At 33.8% G+C, this 19,582-nt stretch overlaps 1 protein-coding gene across 1 annotated transcript in view; it reads left to right on the top strand.

The window, feature by feature from the left end:
* LOC149775153 (methylcrotonoyl-CoA carboxylase subunit alpha, mitochondrial-like) overlaps positions 1-19,582 on the top strand; it is a 70,599-nt gene that overhangs the window by 5,470 nt on the left and 45,547 nt on the right. The window contains exons 3-8 of the mRNA XM_089943083.1: positions 5,444-5,580; positions 7,087-7,182; positions 10,019-10,140; positions 14,180-14,327; positions 14,758-14,879; positions 17,587-17,698. Of these exons, the coding sequence (XP_089799209.1) occupies positions 5,444-5,580; positions 7,087-7,182; positions 10,019-10,140; positions 14,180-14,327; positions 14,758-14,879; positions 17,587-17,698 (737 nt within the window). The remainder of the gene's footprint in view (positions 1-5,443; positions 5,581-7,086; positions 7,183-10,018; positions 10,141-14,179; positions 14,328-14,757; positions 14,880-17,586; positions 17,699-19,582) is intronic.

Raw genomic sequence — 19,582 nt, 5'->3', positions numbered from 1 at the left:
CACAAACAGAAATGTTGACCATTGCAATCTATTCCTTTGAGGATACTTCTCCCCAACTCCACCCACAAACACAAATGTTGACCAATGAAATCTACTCCTTTGAGGATACTTCTTCCCTAACTGCACCCACAAACACAAATATTGACAATTGCAATTATTCCTTTGAGCATACTTCTCCCCTAACTCCACCCATAAACACAAATGTTGACCATTGCAATCTATTCCTTTGATCATACTTCTCTAACTCCACCCACAAACACAAATGTTGACCAATTAAAACTATTTCTTTGAGCATACTTCTCCCCTAACTCCACCCACAAACACTAATGTTGACCAATGAAATCTATTCCTTTAGCATACTTCTCCCCTAACAACCTGGTGACTGACAAGCTAGGCATGATAATACATTGTAATGTTGTTGGAATAAGGGGCGTTATCACAGTTTTATATCTTTAAATATGAAATATAAAATAGATCTTTATTTTTGTTAGAGGCAGGAGCATACACTTTTTAAATTGCTTGAAAGTTCTGTCACTGAAGTTCACAAAAGAAAGGTATGATTTTTGTAAAAAAAATTTGGTAGAAGGATAAATTACAATATTATGTTTGTTCTTTTCCAGGTGAAAAAATAATCTTGTTAAATGTATGAAACTTCATCTGCAATTTAATGAAATGTCAATAAATCAAAAAGATTGCAGGAAATACACACAGTTTTCAAAATTAAGTTAAGGTGTGGCATCCTGGATAACATTTTTTTTGTGTTGGAAAATATCAACTGACAAGGACTTAAAAGGATATTTATTTGTGAGCGTCTGTCCTTGTCTTTAATTTTATTTCTTCAGCTCTCCTGAAAATTATTTGCAATCTAAGTGTCGTTTTTAACTTGCAGAGATCTTGTGGTTTATTTTTAGATTGTGTAATTGTGTATTGATGGTATCACGACCTGTATAAACATGATTATAATATATTTTGTAATTGGTTATTGATGGTATACTTATTAAAATAATGATTTAAAAATATTATGTAAGTGTGTATTGATGGTATCCCTAATTATAATAATGTTTATAAAATATTGTTTAAGTGTGTATTGATGCAGAGGTCTCGCTAGGATTTTAATACTAGGAGTCCAGGTCTCCCATTTTGGTAAAAATAGGAGTCCCACCAGTAGAAATTGCGGTCCCCTCCCAAAAATCTATGCAAATTAGAAGAACTATTGGCTGCCACTGAGTTTAATTTTCTACATTCTTTATAACAACGACATAGCTCTTGTTTGTCCATTAGAGTGAGACTAAATTTTGTCAGTCCAAAGAAAGTCTTATTCCAAGCATTAAGCTAGGCATCACACACTTTTTTACACTTGGCTCCTGTCCCATCCAAACTGTCAGATCAAGGAACTTGAGTACTCTTCTGAGTCTCATTACAGTCTTTGTCAGTTTGTCGTTTAACCCCCAAACACTTATCCAAATTTGCGCATGGCATTTTGTCTAAGTCTCAACATGTCTTGATTCTGAGGTCACGTGCACTGCTTATTCCACTATGCTCATAAATTAGCACAATAATAAAATATGAATTTGTTTATTTGATGTACTCTTATAAGTGACCACATTTACATCTCTGGGTCTTTCTGCCTCTTAATTCAATCACAGTAAATATCAATACATTATCCCACCCAGCCGTTAGTCAAAGCCTTTGAACCTGACGCCCAGCTATTGCATCATGTTCTATTGATGTACTTATATAATGGCAACATGTACATCAATGGGTCTTTCAGCCACTAAATTATGTCATTTTAAATATCAGCACAGCTAATTAATCAACACATTTCTCACTAAGCAGGTGGCTGAAGCAGGACGGGCAAGTCTTTGAATTTTGCCACCCACCTATAACATATGTATGGAGGACAACCACCTTAATGATTTTCGGTATCCAAGATAAAAAATTATTATGTAATTGTATATTGATGGTATCCCAAATTATAAAGATGATTATTAAATATTATGTAATTGTGTATTGATGGTATCCATACTTATAAAGATGATTATAAAATATTGTGTAATTGTGTATTGACGGTATCCCTACAGCTAACATTTAAAGAAATCATCTCTCTGGTAAACATATGTATCTTATTCAGTTTGACACCTTTTTTTTTTAAATCAGTGCATGTTTTGAAGACTTCTTATAAAAATGATTATCAAATATTGTGTAATAGTAAAATATCATTGTACATTCCATTATGTTTATTTTATTACCTGGGGTCTACCTGCTTTTTTTCTTCTTGTTATTACTTCCTATTTATTCATGGTTGTTTTGATGAAAGATCGAGTTTGGTGACATAAGGGTAGTTATCCAGCCTTACTTCATGCTGATCAATTAGGTGACATTTTTGTAGAGATGTTGACATATTGATCTTTACTGACATGATAAATCACACTGCTGGTGGGTTTTACATTAAAAAAAATTAAATTTCTTGTTTAATTGCACGTACATTTATAGAGACTCATGACTTGCATGATCTCAATGATACATTTGTTTCAGTTCTGGTTTAAATATTTGATGGAAAGTAAGATGGAAATGAACAAGGAAAGGAAATATTCTTTTACATTATAGAGTGTCTTCTATAATTCAGTTTTAAAGCATTATTTTTGTGGACATCAGTGTCCATTTATTATGGCAGCACCATTGACCTTTACTTTTCCTCTTTGGTGCAAGAATATTGCCTAAAGACAGCTTCATTTGCTGTCAGAAATGTATGCTGATTTTAATTAGCTTAGGCACCAGTTGAGAGCACATGGTTGAAGATGATGGATAGAAAAATTAAAGAGAGGATGAAATCTTGAGAAAGAAACACTGCTGCATTTATTTCCAAAGTAAATGTACAATGAAGAAAAGACATAGACTCAAGTGGCCAAAATAAATTATTGGCAGGAATGGTTACTCAGGCATGAGAAATTCAAATCTGACTACGAGACCTGTGGCACAGAGGCTGATAATGAAGTGTGTTAAAAAAAACATTAATAAACAAGAAACCGGTAGGGATATTTGTGACCCATGTTTTTTCTAAATGATCCCACCTTTTGACTCAGTAGGGACTTCTTGAGATACAATTTTCAGGAATGGTCCTGGCTTTTAAAAAGTTGTCTCCAAAAAAATCACCAACCTTAATGTTTGGTCACCATCTTTCAAAAAATGTTGCCACAACAAGTAGTGAATATTTTTCCAAGTCTATTAATGTAATAGGCAATGACAATTGAAAAAGATGGGATAGTTATTACTTTATTGACAATAAGCAATATAGCCATATTATTACAAAATAAATCATTACATGACTGTTTTGCACTATTTCCATGGTCTTTGCATCCCACAACACAGTTATTGCACAAGAATGACTTGACACCTGAAATAATGGATTATCAAATCTAAAATATATACTTTCTTAACATCTACAGTCTCTCTCTCTCTCTCTCTCTCTCTCTCTCTCTCTCTCTTATGTTTTTAATAGAAACATCAGGTATTAAGCAAATCTATATTATCTTTATTATTTTCCAAACAATAGTTTTGTAAGGAACTTTAGTTAATGACATTTTAATACTAAAACCCTGTGAACGTTTTTTCCAATGTAAGATAAGTGACGTATAATGCGACCATCGATTTCATGCATTCAGGAATTAAATGCCTCCCCACCTTTTATGGCTTGCTTCACAAAGTACATCTCTGTCAACAAGGAGTTCAGAAATTTATTTTTGTCGTGCTTTACATGCTTTGCTTGTAGTGAATTGCTTCCTAAGTCCCAAGAATGATCACTGAATGCTGTAGATTTTTTCTTGACAAGCAAACTAGGATCTCCATTCCCACCAAAGAAACTTAACACGAGTCAAAACCTGGCTTTTATGTACTGTATATATAAGCATTAATTACCATCATTAAATTATTGGAAGGAATGAAGAAACATATCACAGAGCATATGTGCCCCCCAAAACTCATTTGGAATAAATATGTTATTTAGTAAGCAGTATATATGCATATATGAGTTAACAATAAGGAAATAAGGTGGGATATAAAATGTGGGGAATAGTTATCACATGTATGTAGCTTGAGACCACATTTGAACTGTTAACATAAATTCACACCCATTTTAGGCATTGTTAGTCATAGCAAAAAAGGTCATTGTTTATTTGTCAATCAATTACTAGTGCTTTCACTCACTGTAGAACAGGCAGTTTCTTTGAAGTATGTCGAAGAGTCCTGAGTCTAATCTTTAACTTTTGTGGAGTTTGGGCACAGCTGACCAGAATATGAAATGGGGGCATGTTGGGAGGGGGAGGGATAATGCTTTCCACAGGGAGAAATGGGGAAAATGTGTTGTCTGATGAATTTGCACTAAATCCAAATGTTAATTTTGTTAACTTACTCTTAGGATGAGACGATGAACAGGCAGTGGTAAACTTTCATTTACCCATGATAAAGTTGCACTGTTGACAGTATATGATTCTGATTGTGATTTTTTCCATTTGCTTTGTATTTATGCACAGCAATTGGTGCTTCAGAAATAATAAGTTTTCTCTGATGTTTCAGCAAAGCTATTTTATTGGTACATTTAGAAAAACAACAGAAGGATTAGCCGTCGTTCATTTAATTGTAGCTGTTTCTATTCACGTCTTCAGAAGTCGGTCGATTGTAGGTATATTCTGGTAGCAGGATTGAGTGTATCACACCATACAGTACTCAGGCCAGATGTCAACATAAGTGGATTATGAAGTAACAATGTTTGTCAATACAAAGGATTTGTTTATGTAACAGATAGATTCCAGCTCATTATGTATTCAGGTTTGTGGCTTCCTTTCATGGTACCTTTGAATGTCTCCACTCCATATCCATGACTGTATGTACAAATTAAACAGCCAAAAAGGTTGTAACAAAAAAAATTGCCAGATGGTATATTTTGTCACCAATAAGAAGAAAAAAATCGCAATTTGCGACATTGGCAAAACCCAGGATGATCCCTGCTTTTTCTGGTTCTGGGATCAACACTTGGACATTTGTAAATATGAAATAGACTCACTCTTTATACTGTTCCATTGACTGATTAAAATATGAAATCTACCAAAACAAAGGAACAAAATGAGCATTCCTCACTTCCCGCTCCTATAGACAGCAAACTATAGGTTATCCAGCAGTCATTACTGTCTAGATAGAGGCTTGCTTGTCAGAGAGGCCACAGCTGTTATGTACCTATACCAATGGACAAAGCATAGTTGATGCCTGCCTTGGATCATTGATCTTTTCCCTTGCCTGTTGCAGAATTGTGTATTACATTAAAGCATCATATTCTTTCTTTTTTCAGAGTGGCCAACCAATTGAATTCTACTTCTTTCATCTTGTTTATATCATAATGTTCAATGAAGTTGCCACATTTCAAAGTGTCTTCATTTTTATGTTTATTCAGTTGTTCCCCTTGAGAAGATATTGGTTGCTAATCGAGGTGAGATTGCCTGTAGAGTGATTCGTACAGCCAGACGACTTGGAATCAAAGCAGTAGCTGTGTACAGTGATGCGGACAAAAATTCCTTGCATGTTTCCATGGTACAGTTCATTCTTTGTTTCCATGGTAAAATTCCTTGTGTGTTTCTGTGGTAAGATTCCTTTCTAATATGCCTTGGAAGAACAACTGAATGAGTTTGATTTCCAGCATTCTGTGACATCAATTACAAAAGTTTTTTTTTCCTAATTTGATTGTCATCCTGACTTTTATTACAACAGTATAATATTATAAAGGTTTGTTGGATTTGAACCAAATGTGGTATGGGTTTTTATATAGATAAGACTTGAATGAATTTGATTTGTAGTGTTCCAAAACATCAATTAAAGGAGGTATGTGCACTGACTGCCCACCCTCCTGACTTCAGTTTCTAAAGTGTTGATTGTGGCCTTTATGCTGTTAAGACTTTGAATGAGTACGATTTCCAGTGTAACTCAAGTTATCCCTTGTGATGGCTTATATTCCTGACTTTAGTTGCTGTAGCATTGCTTGTTCTAGGTTTATTGGATTTAACCAAATTTAGTATGGGGCTGTATATTGCTGAAACCTTTAATGAGTTTGATTTCCTGTGTTTCTGACTGCCCATTCACCTGACTTTAGTTTCTGCACTATAAATTTATGACTTACAGATTTATACTGATGAGACTGAATGAGTTTAATTTCCAGCATTCCACATTATCATTTAGAAAAGTTACAGCCCCTGATAACCTATTTCTGTTTGGTTTCTGCAGCCACAACTTACTTTAGAAAACCAGATTTGAATGATATTTTGTTATGCACCTTTATACTGATGAGTGGACTGTAAACATTCCATGTCATCATTTTGAGGAATTATGTCCCCTGATTGCTAATCATCTTGAATTGGGTTTCCCAGCACAAGTTCCATTGTTTAAGGCTACATAAAACAAACTGCAGTACATCAGGCCCTTTGTTTAAGGCCATAGCAAACATCATTGTAAATATGGTATGCGTTGAATAACATAGTTGAATATCCGTACATGGTATAGAAAGCCTAATTTGGAATTAACTAGACAATCTCATGTTATCTGTCATGGTGGACAAAGTACAGTAAGCTTAAATATAACATTGTAATTTACCTTTATAACATTATCATTAGCCAAACTTTCTGAAAAACATAACTCTGTTTAGGAAGTAGATTTTAACTACAGTCATATTTTTGTCTTTGACAGTAGTCTTATTTGTTGTACGGTGTAGGATTATATAATAGCCTCAACTACGTTGATGTTGTGACATCATAGCTAGTTTTGTGGCCACAAAATTGAGACTCTTATCATGTAGTGGTCCATTTGATTTGTTTAGTTTTGCTAAGTTTCTGACTGTTTTATTCTTGATGTTCTTTCTGTCTTTTATCATCAGTTTAACATGATCAGTTTAATTAATTGTCCAAATAGATTCCTACTTCCAAATTTGCTTTAGTTGATGGATTAATTGAGCAATTGGCAAATGTGCTTTATCTTTTTGTTTTCTTATTTACTTAATTTGTTAGTATAATTACTTCATGAATATCTTTTGTTGATTACTTTACTTAGGCAGATGAAGCCTATCACATTGGTCCACCAGCTGCAGGCCAAAGTTACTTGTGCAAAGAGAAAATTATAAGTGTAGCAAAACAGTCAGGGGCACAGGTAAGTTAAAATAGGTAAATTAAAATATTGTTTCCATTTTTAAATATCACTAATAAATCAATATTAAATATATTTCTTTTGTGTTGAAATTCTTTCATTTATTCAAATATCTCCAGAAATTTAAAATTAGTATCTTGAAAATACATTATTTGTTAAATGCGATCTTTATTTAGCTGATCTGCCATCAGTATGCATGGACATATACATTGAAGTTTGTTAAAGAGATGATGGTTTAATTTTTTATGTATATAGTGAAACAAATATATCATTTATACCAATATTCAGTTGATACTAAAGACACACACACACACACACACACACACACATGCTTCGATATATACATGGAATAAGATACAAAATATACAACCAATTAAAGAGTGATTTGCACAATACACTAGAATCTCTTTGTTCCATCACATGCATAAATACGAGCTCTTTCAGGAGGAGATGGAAAAAGTGGTATCAATATAGTGCTCAAAGAAGAGTATAGATGAAGATATTAATAATAATTAATAAGGAATTCAATCAATCATTTTTTATGTAATGTTTAATTGCATTAATCTTATTATTGCGCTTCATTAGTGCTTTATGAATATGATTTCCTTGGATTCTAGATTTGATGGAATTTAGTAATTTAATAAATTTCAGCATATTTGGACCTTTCCAAAATAAGAGTTTTTAATTTTCTTTCTTAGGAGCAAATAACCTTGGCATTCTAATACAAAGTGGTACTCATATTCCAGCACATTGCAAATAATACAAAACCTAGGATTTAGTTGGGTACATTGTGATCTCTTCCATCTCCCTGATTTAAGTATGGGCAGACATCCTTATTTTCTAAAGGAATTTTCTAAACTTTGTCACTCTTGCACTATCCAAATACTTTTATAGCTGAAATGTGATGAGAGACTCCTGTGTATCCTAGCTCTGGAAGATTTTCTGATTCTGGATTGCCAGCGTTTGGATAATTTGGTCATCTAGCCCGTGTTTGAACAAAGATGAGAAAAGTTTTATGTCTTTATGTTCCCATTGTTCTCAGTTTATCCACACTTCCTCAGACCTTGACTGTTTAATAAATCCTGGACCAGTGATGCCCAATTCCACATGGCTTTCCATGTCAGTAAGCAATGGGTTATATATGGCAGATATATTTTTCATTATCTGAGGAGATACCCTTAGTCCAGTGTTATATATATTTAATTGGTATTGTTTGTTGGATTTTCTCCATGATTATATGTTTTGTATATCTGTATTTTGTACTTTAATATAATTACTGTTTACGGGCCAGATTTCTGTGATATTTTAATTTGCCTTGAGGGCCAGACAGAACACGTTCGCTGGCTGGGGATTGTGCACCCCTGGTGTACATAGATAATATTTCTTCATGATTGTGGATTAAATATTCAGGTCATTATCATTGGAATTAAGCATGTTTACATCTATCAGAATGTAGGATATTAGTTTTTCACTTGGAAATTCCTAAACTTGTTGACAACTTTGAATGCTTTAGGAAGGAAACTAACCTTATAATGAGATATTAGTCCGTGTATTTTTAAAATATGTGGACATATTTTTCCTAGAACTAGTCTGAGCTTTGACAAATACTCAGTGAACCTATGACCAATTAACAAGTCTATTATTCAGAATGCTAGTAAACAATTTACCCATGACAACTCAAAAGTGTGATATCCCTGTAATTTTCTACCTTTTCTACAGAGGCTTTCTTATGAATAGGTATGACAGCAATACCCTGAGACCAAATATTGAGAAGCAACTACTATTGAAATTTACATTACAGATATGGAGTAGATATGGCTCTAGAACAACCTTGCCATATACCATATACTCATTAAATTGATCAGGGCCCCAGCTTCTACCATTCTTTAAATCTTTAATTGCTGTTTTCAACTCTTCCATTGAAGTAGCAGTATTGAAATTCATCATACAAATTTCTTCATCATTGGTCATACTGGCATGCTTAAAAAGTTGTTAGGTCCATATTTATTGAGCTAACAGGTATTTGTTTATTAACACATACCCTCAAAAATTCTGCTTAGAAGCTTCTAATAGTTTATTTATTTGACCATCTGTTAATCTTCCCTGATATTGTTTTAATATGTACCTTATAGGATGAGTGCATCTTGACCAAATGTTTTCCATTTTCTTCTGACTCAATTTATCTGCATACATTTTGATATTTAAAAAGTTTTTGTCCTTTGGTTTTACATTCAACATCAGTATGCAGTAGAAACAACAGACCATACAATTTTAATATCCATGTAGCCACATTGATCACTTACAAAGGTAATTTCATTATTTGCTATTAGTGTCAAAGTCCATGTAGCCACATTGATCAGTTACAAAGGTAATTTCATAATTTGCTATTAGTGTCAAAGTCCATGTAGCCACATTGATCAGTTACAAAGGTAATTTCATTATTTGCTATTAGTCTCAAAGTCCATGTAGCCACATTGATCACTTACAAAGGTAATTTCATTATTTGCTATTAGTGTCAAAGTCCATGTAGCCACATTGATCAGTTACAAAGGTAATTTCATAATTTGCTATTAGTGTCAAAGTCCATGTAGCCACATTGATCAGTTACAAAGGTAATTTCATTATTTGCTATTAGTGTCAAAGTCCATGTAGCCACATTGATCACTTACAAAGGTAATTTCATTATTTGCTATTAGTGTCAAAGTCCATGCAGCCACACTGATCAGTTACAAAGGTAATTTCCATATTTACTAATAGTGGGCACAGTCTTGTTATCTTGTGCATCTTCACTTTTTTGTCTACAAAATGGTAATGATGATAATGTCTGATGATGTTTCAGGCCATTCATCCAGGCTATGGCTTTCTGTCAGAGAATATGGAGTTTGCTGAGCTGTGTGCCAAGGAGGGAGTCATCTTTATTGGGCCACCAGCTTCCGCCATCAGAGACATGGGTATCAAGAGGTAGGAATCTGTCACATCTACCATTTTTTTTGTCTTGTCACTGTGGTGTCTTGTCACTGTGATGTGTTCATCTGATTCATGTGATCATAAAAAAGATGATCATTATCTTAAATTGGTAAATGGTGCCTTGTCACTGGTGTCTTGTCTGATTCATTTGATCACAAAGGAGATAATGATTACCTTAAATTGACAAGTCTTGTCACTGTTTTCTCAAGTCACTGTGGTGTCTGATTTATTTAATCCCAAATAAGATAATGATTGCCTTAAATTTGTATATGGTGTCTTATCTCTGTGATGTGTTAATCTGATTAATTTGATCACAAAGGAGATAATCATTACCTTAAATTGGTATGTGGTGTCTTGTCACTGTGTTGTCTTGTCAGAGTGGTGTATTCATTTGCTTCTGATTATCTTGTAGATCTAGCAACTCATTGTCCACTCTTGACAAAGCTTTTTTCACTAAACTTGAATTCTTTAAAGTCATCATTGTGAGGTATTGCTTTTCCACAGTGCTGTTGAAGAGAATCATGTCTAAATGTAAACAAATATATTTTCAGATGTCTAGCATAAATATGTGTATTTGCAATTACCAAACAGCTGGACCACAGAGTTACACTGCAGAAATACATTACAGAATGTAAAATGTAATTACCAAACAGCTGGAGCACAGAGTTACACTGTAGAAATACATTACAGAATGTAAAATGTAATTATCAAACAGCTGGACTGCAGAGTTACACTGCAAAAATACATTACAGAATGTAAAATGTAATTATCAAACAGCTGGACTGCAGAGTTACACTGTATAAATACATTACAGAATGTAAAATACAATTACTAAACAGATGGACCACAGAGTTGTACTGCATAAACACATTACAGTATGTCAAATGCATATAAAAACAGATTTTACACATATTTTTAGATAATAATTTTGTTCAGACTGAACATTTAAAATTAACATTTGTTGTAATTTAGCCAAATTTAGGTATAGACATTTCAAATAGACCACTGAATTTGAGATTTTATTCAAGGATTCTTTAAAGAAATTTTTATGTTGTCACTCATTAATTGGGACAGTTAAATCATGTACAGAAAGTTTGATTTGGCAGAAATTCAAGCATTTTTATGTTTTATTAGAATCACATGATACCGGCTTTTGATGTCATCACATCTGCTAACATTCTAAACAACATTCCATTAGAGATTTTTGACTGTTTTTTGCTGTTATAAATGAAGTTAGATTTATGAAGAATTATTTTTCACAATATTTTGAGCCAATATCATAGCTTGGAGGCCTTATCCCTTTGAAACTGAAGAGATTGATCAATTTGTCTAATATTTTACCAGAACTTGTAGTGGGATGAGATGATTTGACATTGGGTATGAGGAACTTCTTAGTGAAACAGTTGTTTTCAAGACAACCATCTGATGCTGTTAAAGAAGTTCTGTGGCAGAATCAGGATTGAACATTTTTGTAATATTTTCAGAATTTATATAAAGAGTATTGTGTTGTATTTATATTACTATTTAACTCACAGAGACAGTAAAATATTAAATTTTGATGAACTTTCTTTGCAATTACGAGGTTTAGCACTAATTTACCCTCACTGTTTTCAGTCACTTTACCCTATTTTGATGGGAGAGAGAAGTCAGTTTGGTAAAAGGTCAAGTTCAGTGTGACTCTTGACCTGGTTACTATGTTGCTGTTACCATGAATGAAATTTTTGGGAATTCAGTTTCCTTACAAAATTTTAAAAATTATGTCTGTTAAATGTTTTTGGATTGCCAGTTGTAAAAAAATAATCACAGAGCTCAACTCTGCCAATATGGAACTACTGTACTTACATCCTTGTTTATTCGCATCATCCTACAGTATTCAAGGTATATATACTACATTGTAATATAAGAACTGAACAGGTTCATTGAACTTTATTAAATGTTTCAAATTTTGATACCCAGATTACGAAAGTGGGTGATGGAGATGGTCATACTGAATAACTGATAAACATTCAGGGACATGACACTTTGCCATGTATTTGTACTTAAAGATATACAACTGGTAAGCATGCAGGGACATGTCACTTTGCCACATATTTTTACTTAAAGATATACAACTGGTAAGCATGCAGGGACATACTACTTTGTATTGTATTTGTACTTAAAGATATACAACTGGTAAACATGCAGGGACATATCATTTTGCCACATATTTGTACTTAAAGATATACAGCTGGTAAACATGCAGGGACATGACACTTTGCCACGTATTTGTACTTAAAGATATACAACTGGTAAACATGCAGGGACATGACACTTTGCCACGTATTTGTACTTAAAGATATACAACTGGTAAACATGCAGGGACATGTCACTTTGCCACGTATTTGTACTTAAAGATATACAACTGGTAAACATGCAGGGACATGACACTTTGCCACGTATTTGTACTTAAAGATATACAACTGGTAAACATGCAGGGACATACTACTTTGCATTGTATTTGTACTTAAAGATATACAACTGGTAAGCATGCAGGGACATGTCACTTTGCCACATATTTTTACTTAAAGATATACAACTGGTAAACATGCAGGGACATGTCACTTTGCCACATATTTTTACTTAAAGATATACAGCTGGTAAACATGCAGGAACATGACACTTTGCCACGTATTTGTACTTAAAGATATACAACTGGTAAGCATGCAGGGACATGTCACTTTGCCACATATTTTTACTTAAAGATATACAACTGGTAAACATGCAGGGACATGACACTGCCACATATTTTCACTTAAAGATATACAACTGGTAAACATGCAGGAACATGACACTGCCACATATTTTTACTTAAAGATATACAGCTGGTAAACATGCAGGGACATGTCACTTTGCCACATATTTTTACTTAAAGATATACAACTGGTAAACATGCAGGGACATACTACTTTGCATTGTATTTGTACTTAAAGATATACAACTGGTAAACATGCAGGGACATGACACTTTGCCACATATTTTTACTTAAAGATATACAACTGGTAAACATGCAGGGACATGACACTTTGCTACATATTTTTACTTAAAGATATACAACTGGTAAACATGCAGGGACATGACACTTTGCCACATATTTTTACTTAAAGATATACAACTGGTAAACATGCAGGGACATACTACTTTGCATTGTATTGGTACTTAAAGATATACAACTGGTAAACATGCAGGGACATGTCACATTGCCACATATTTTTACTTAAAGATATACAACTGGTAAACATGTAGGGACATGGCACTTTGCCACATATTTTTACTTAAAGATATACAACTGGTAAACATGCAGGGACATGACACTTTGCCACATAATTTTACTTAAAGATATACAACTGGTGAACATGCAGGAACATGACACTGCCACATACTTTTACTTAAAGATATACAACTGGTAAACATGCAGGGACATGACACTTTGTCACATATTTGTACTTAAAGATATACAACTGGTGAACATGCAGGGACATGACACTTTGCTACATATTTTTACTTAAAGATATACAACTGGTAAACATGCAAGGACATGACACTTTGCTACATATTTTTACTTAAAGAGGTACAACTGGTAAACATGCAGGGACATAAAACTTTGCATTGTATTTGTACTTAAAGATATACAACTGGTAAACATGTAGGGACATGACACTTTGCCACATATTTTTACTTAAAGATATACAACTGGTAAACATGCGGGGACATGACACTTTGCCACATATTTTTACTTAAAGATATACAACTGGTAAACATGTAGGGACATGACACTTTGCCACATATTTTTACTTAAAGATATACAACTGGTAAACATGCAGGGACATGACACTGCCACATATTTTCACTTAAAGATATACAACTGGTAAACATGCAGGGACATGACACTTTGCCACATATTTTTACTTAAAGATATACAACTGGTAAACATGCAGGGACATGACACTGCCACATATTTTTACTTAAAGACTAAAGTGTTCTTAATATTGTACAGCACATCAAAAGCCATCATGTCAGCTGCTGGGGTTCCCATAATAGAAGGTTACCATGGTGAGGACCAGTCAGATAGCAGATTGAAAAAGGAAGCTGCTAGGATTGGCTATCCTGTGATGATCAAGGCAGTCAGAGGAGGAGGTGGAAAGGTAATACTTTTAATATGTATTGTTAGGGCACACAAACACACACACACAGTTATTTTAAATAAATCGAGCTTTGATGACTTGTGAGTTTTACTTTTTTGTTGACTTAATGAAATCATCAGATTGTTTTATGCATTTATTTTTCAGAATGAGTATTGCATTTTCTTCTTGCAAAATATGGTCATCTTAATGTTTTTTAGGAGTCAGAACTAGTTCTGTTTTTTTTTCTGAACTAAACATTTTTCATACTTGGTGGGAGTAAGGATTTCTCATTTAAAATCCAAAGAATGGAGTCAAATTAAACTTCAATCTTCCAGTTTGTGATTTTATTTTGGCATCATTTTCTAAAGTTTGAAAAGAAATGTATTGTGAGTTAATTGTCTATCATATTTGAATTTGCCATTCATAGTTATGTCTGAATCATAATTTCTAGGGAATGAGAATTGCCATGAAAGAGTCAGAGTTTGATCAGCAGCTGGAGTCTGCTAAAAGAGAAGCCATGAAGTCCTTTGGAGATCAGGTCATGTTGTTGGAAAAGTTTGTAGAGAGACCAAGGTAGGAATTCACAGGGCTGGGGACATTACTTTGAACCTAAAAGGACTGTCAAATCAGCTACATTAAGTGTATGTATTATTCATTTCTGGGAGCTGCAATAACTTTGTTGGTAGTGCATTAGACTACTAAAGCAAATGTTGCAGGTCCAGTACCCACCCAGACCGGTCCTGGTGTGAAGTCAGATTGTATTTCTGAGATAGGAAATGAAGAACAATGAGATAGCAGCTGAAATTCAAGCATGAATGAAATCCAAATGAAATGAAAAACAAATGAAATGAATTCTGAATCAATATCAGATGCAGATAAAATGCAGATTTGATTAAATTAATTGATGCACAGTCAAAAATATCTCCTATCATCTAGAAAAAACTGCATCTTTGCACAAATTTCAGCATTGCATCAAGCAATAAGCAATTTTGTTTTTGGCAGATTTGATTGATTCTGTATCATCTGTTCATAAAGTTGGAAAAATTGAAGCTGTACGAGTTCAAACAGAAAACACCCAGATTTTACAGCAGTCCACCATTCAAAATAATTTTCACCATTCCGTTAAAAAGTTTCAAAAGTATACAATTTTGACACATGAAGAAAATACCTCACAAGACATTTTCCAGTCAAAAATGAAAATTTTGGTCAAAAACAAGAAAAATTAAGGAAAATTTTAATTGGATTCAGTCTTTACTTTTCATAAATTCACCAGAAACTATAAAATGCCTAATTACGGTAAAAATTGTAAATTCTTTTGTATGTATTTAAGTTCAGTGTCAAGGAATTTTTTCCTTCACATTCCAGGATAAATTGCTGTCTAGTAAGAATCAGTGTCCTTTTGTGGAAAGCATAGAACTTCATGAATTGAAAGACTTGATAAGTGATAATCTTTCTTGGAAAGGATAGGACTTCATGAATTGAAAGACCTGATAGGTGATAATCTTTCTTGGAAAGGATAGGACTTCATGAATTGAAAGACCTGATAAGTGATAATCTTTCTTTGGAAATGATAGGACTTCTTTCAAAGTCCATGAATTTAAAGATGTAATAAGTGATAATCTTTCTATGGAAGCATAGGACTTTTTTCAAACTCCATGAATTTAGAGACCTAACAAACAATATTTCTTCAATGGCCAGAATTAAAATTGCAGATCTGTGCCAAAGAACTGAGATTAAACGTCCTGATGTTTTGGCTGTGACCTTAAAGTAACTTTTATTTCCTGGAAAAGCTTGTGCATTACAACATGATGACAAACTCTTGAATAATTCAGTGTTGAAGCAAACTTTCCCAAGAATGATTTTTGCAGTGTTGCACCCAAAATGACTAGTTGCTCAAAATCACACAAATGCATACAGTGGTCCCTCTCTTATATGGCCACCCCTTTTACACTGGGACAGTGGCCATATCAGACAGGTGGCCTTTCCAGAGAGGGACTATATTGTGAGAAGTATACGTATGTAGTAAGAAAGCTGCATTTAACTTCAGAGCATTTAGTATCTTAATTTAAAAGTTACATTAATTTTTTAATGGTTCTTCTTGTCTTAAGAATAGACTTATTTCAAGTGAACATGCATTGATAGTTCTTGATTCTTAAGCATGAAATGCAAGTGGCATGTTGATGGCATGCACATTGCAAAATAATTCAGAAGTATTCAAATCTTGGTACAAACATTGATTGGCATTTAGAATCATTTTCTTTCCATTTACTCTCATAAATCTTCCAGACCGCAGTCCTCACATCTTCATATGGCTGGGAAACAGTCAAAGATGCTTTTCTTGAATAGCATATTATCTGTAATGCCATTAGATGTTTTTTTTACTTTCATTAAAAATGAGAGCAATTTATTGGTGGGCTCTGTCAATATTTCTATAGATTTCGTTGTATTCTTGCAGTAAATTAAAAAGTTTGGAAAAAGTTCAGAACACAGATTACTGGCAAGTCACATGAAAATTTGTTACATTTTCATTTTTTGTGGAACGCTCTGGTGTCCTAATTGTTAGAGTGTCCGCCTTGAATGCAGGAGGTCATGGGTTTTAACCCTGGCCTAGTCATATCAAAGATTTATGAAAATGGTACTAACAGCTGCCTTGCTAGGTGCTCAGTATTGAGAGGTTAGTATTAGGACTGGTCAGCCTGGTGTTGGGATAATGAGACTGGGTGAGACATCATGCTACATGTCTGCGGCATGATGCCCCAGTGCTAGACATCACAGTAAACTGCCACACTGCAGACATCTACTGATATGATAGAAAAACTGTTAAAGCTTCATTAAAAATCCCAATCACACACACACATGCACACACACACACACACACATTTTTTGACATCAGTATCTTGTATTAGAATGTCTTACGTTAAAGATGGATGGTTTAATTAAGGATTTTTATTGGTCAAGAAATACAGTTATAATTAACAATTTTTTTCTTTAAGTTGAAAAGCATTTGTTTCTTGAATTAAAACTAAATGACTTGCCAGGAAGCAAACCTGTATATTAACCAGATTACAATGGTGACAGACCAATTAGTATTCTAAAAAAAAATTCTGATTGTGTCCAAATGTCTGCAGGTTATTATCGATAATTAAACAACAACAGCTTTTGAATGAAAAGTTTGTAACATGCTTTTTGCTGATTTTGAACACAGGAATACTGATAGTACCAAAATATTTCAATGCATTCTTACCTGATTTGTAGCGGCTGTCTTCGTTTTGATTTCCAGGCATGTGGAGGTTCAGGTGTTTGGAGATCAGCATGGGAATTATGTGTACCTGTTTGAGAGAGACTGTAGTGTGCAGAGGAGACATCAAAAAATCATAGAGGAGGCACCAGCAGTAAGTTGAAGGACCCTGAAATTTTACTTTTGCTTTTTGAAGTAAAGATAGAAAATATGTGATCCTGCCTATCTAGATGTGCATGCATGCATATATGCATAATGTCATACACTTCATCTAGCTCAACCTCAAAATTTATAACATTTTGATATGATTTGGGGTCATCTGTAGATATGCACAATGCTATGAGAATTCAGGTCCATCTGTTGGGAGTTGATCTTGCAGGGATGTGAACACATGTATGAGTGGGGTGAGAGATAAGAATAACTTTGTTGAATATTTCTAGTTGTATTATGTAATCTCAGCTACTTTTGAACAACAATTTTTGCACAGAAATAGGAAAGAATTAGGCTAAGTAAGCTTGAAAAGAAAAGAGCACACATATACATGACATTCTATTGCTTATAACAAGATGTAAATTATTAAACTACTTTTTGAATCGGATGCCCATTCTTGAAACATTTAAACCATTTATTCCATTTATATGGCTGTATTTTTTCAGTAGATATAAATATTTCTAAATGTTGATTAAGTCAGCTATGACCAAAAAATAATAAAGCTTATGAAATTAAACCTGTTTTTATCAGTGTTTAGAAACCATACCTGTGTTTCCTGTTGATTTGTTTCCTTTCTTTATAATTTAAGATTGTTGCAGAGTGGTACAAAATAGTGTTCCCTTGTTATAATTGGGGTCCATAACACCTGACCATGTTATTGTATATTACACTGTGGTAATTGGTTTTCATAACACCTGACCATGTTATTATATGTGACACTGTGGTAATTGGGGTCCATAACACCTGACCGTGTTATTATATATTACACTGAGGTAATTGGGGTCCATAACACCTGACCATGTTATTTTATATTACAATGTGGTAATTGGGGTCCACAACACCTGACCATTTTATTATTATGTTGGTATTCTCTTCACTGATTGGCTGCGATCATGGGAAAACTTTTTTAACCCCACCTTCTGGAATGTTGTTTTGAATGAATATTTTGGTGGCCCATTTTTTTCAGTTTGACTTGCGAAAGGGAGTTGAGGAAAAATTATCTTGGTTGTCTGGATATGTATATGTTACCCCCACAGGGGTTTGTTATGTCATGTATAACAATATCATCATAAGAAAAATGGTATAAAACTACAAAACACGAACAACAATAATAAGAAGTAAAACTAAGCGTATTGCTCATTTGATATTGGGGGTGGGGAGGGGCGATATATCTGAAAAATAGATATAGATGCTCATTTGATAGTGGGTGGGGGGAGGGGCGATAGATCTGGAACTTAGATATAGAATCCACCCTATGAACAAGCGTGGTTTAAATGTTACTTACACGAGTAAATACACTCACCTCTATGTGTCCAATAATAATGTTTTATAAAGGTATTATAGATATAATAATAAGCTTAATATTGTATTATTTCAACCCGTATGTCATGAATTAAATTCAAGTACAATGTTTTCACATAATTTATCTGCTGGTCAGTCTTGAAAATTCAAAGTTTTTATTTTTATTTTAAATTTTAAAATTTAAAAGAAAAGCTTGGTCATTAAATCTGTAGTGGCATCATCATATTCTGGAATTGCATTATGATGAAGTGCATTATAATGAGGGGAAGTGTACATTGACTAAATTTATTTTTGTGGTTTTTGAAAATAAACTTACATTGTTAGGTCACCAAGCCTTCAGAACAAGTGAACTTAAGTTATCGCCTTGTGTCCTTTGGGCATCATCTGTCATGTGTTATGCATCTGTCAGCTCTATTTTGGAGTCCATTATCTCCCCACCCCACCCACATTACAAGTACAGTGACTCATAATTTTGCGGATTGATGCCAGTTTTCTTATACATGTCCGTTTACCCACATGTATTGAC

Source organism: Sinohyriopsis cumingii, chromosome 19 (genome assembly GCF_028554795.1).
Source record: "Sinohyriopsis cumingii isolate HCF-2022 chromosome 19, ASM2855479v2, whole genome shotgun sequence".
Classification (NCBI taxonomy): Eukaryota; Metazoa; Mollusca; class Bivalvia; order Unionida; family Unionidae; genus Sinohyriopsis; species Sinohyriopsis cumingii.
Note: the sequence above shows the minus strand (reverse complement) of the source record. Positions and strands in the feature narration are given on the sequence as shown.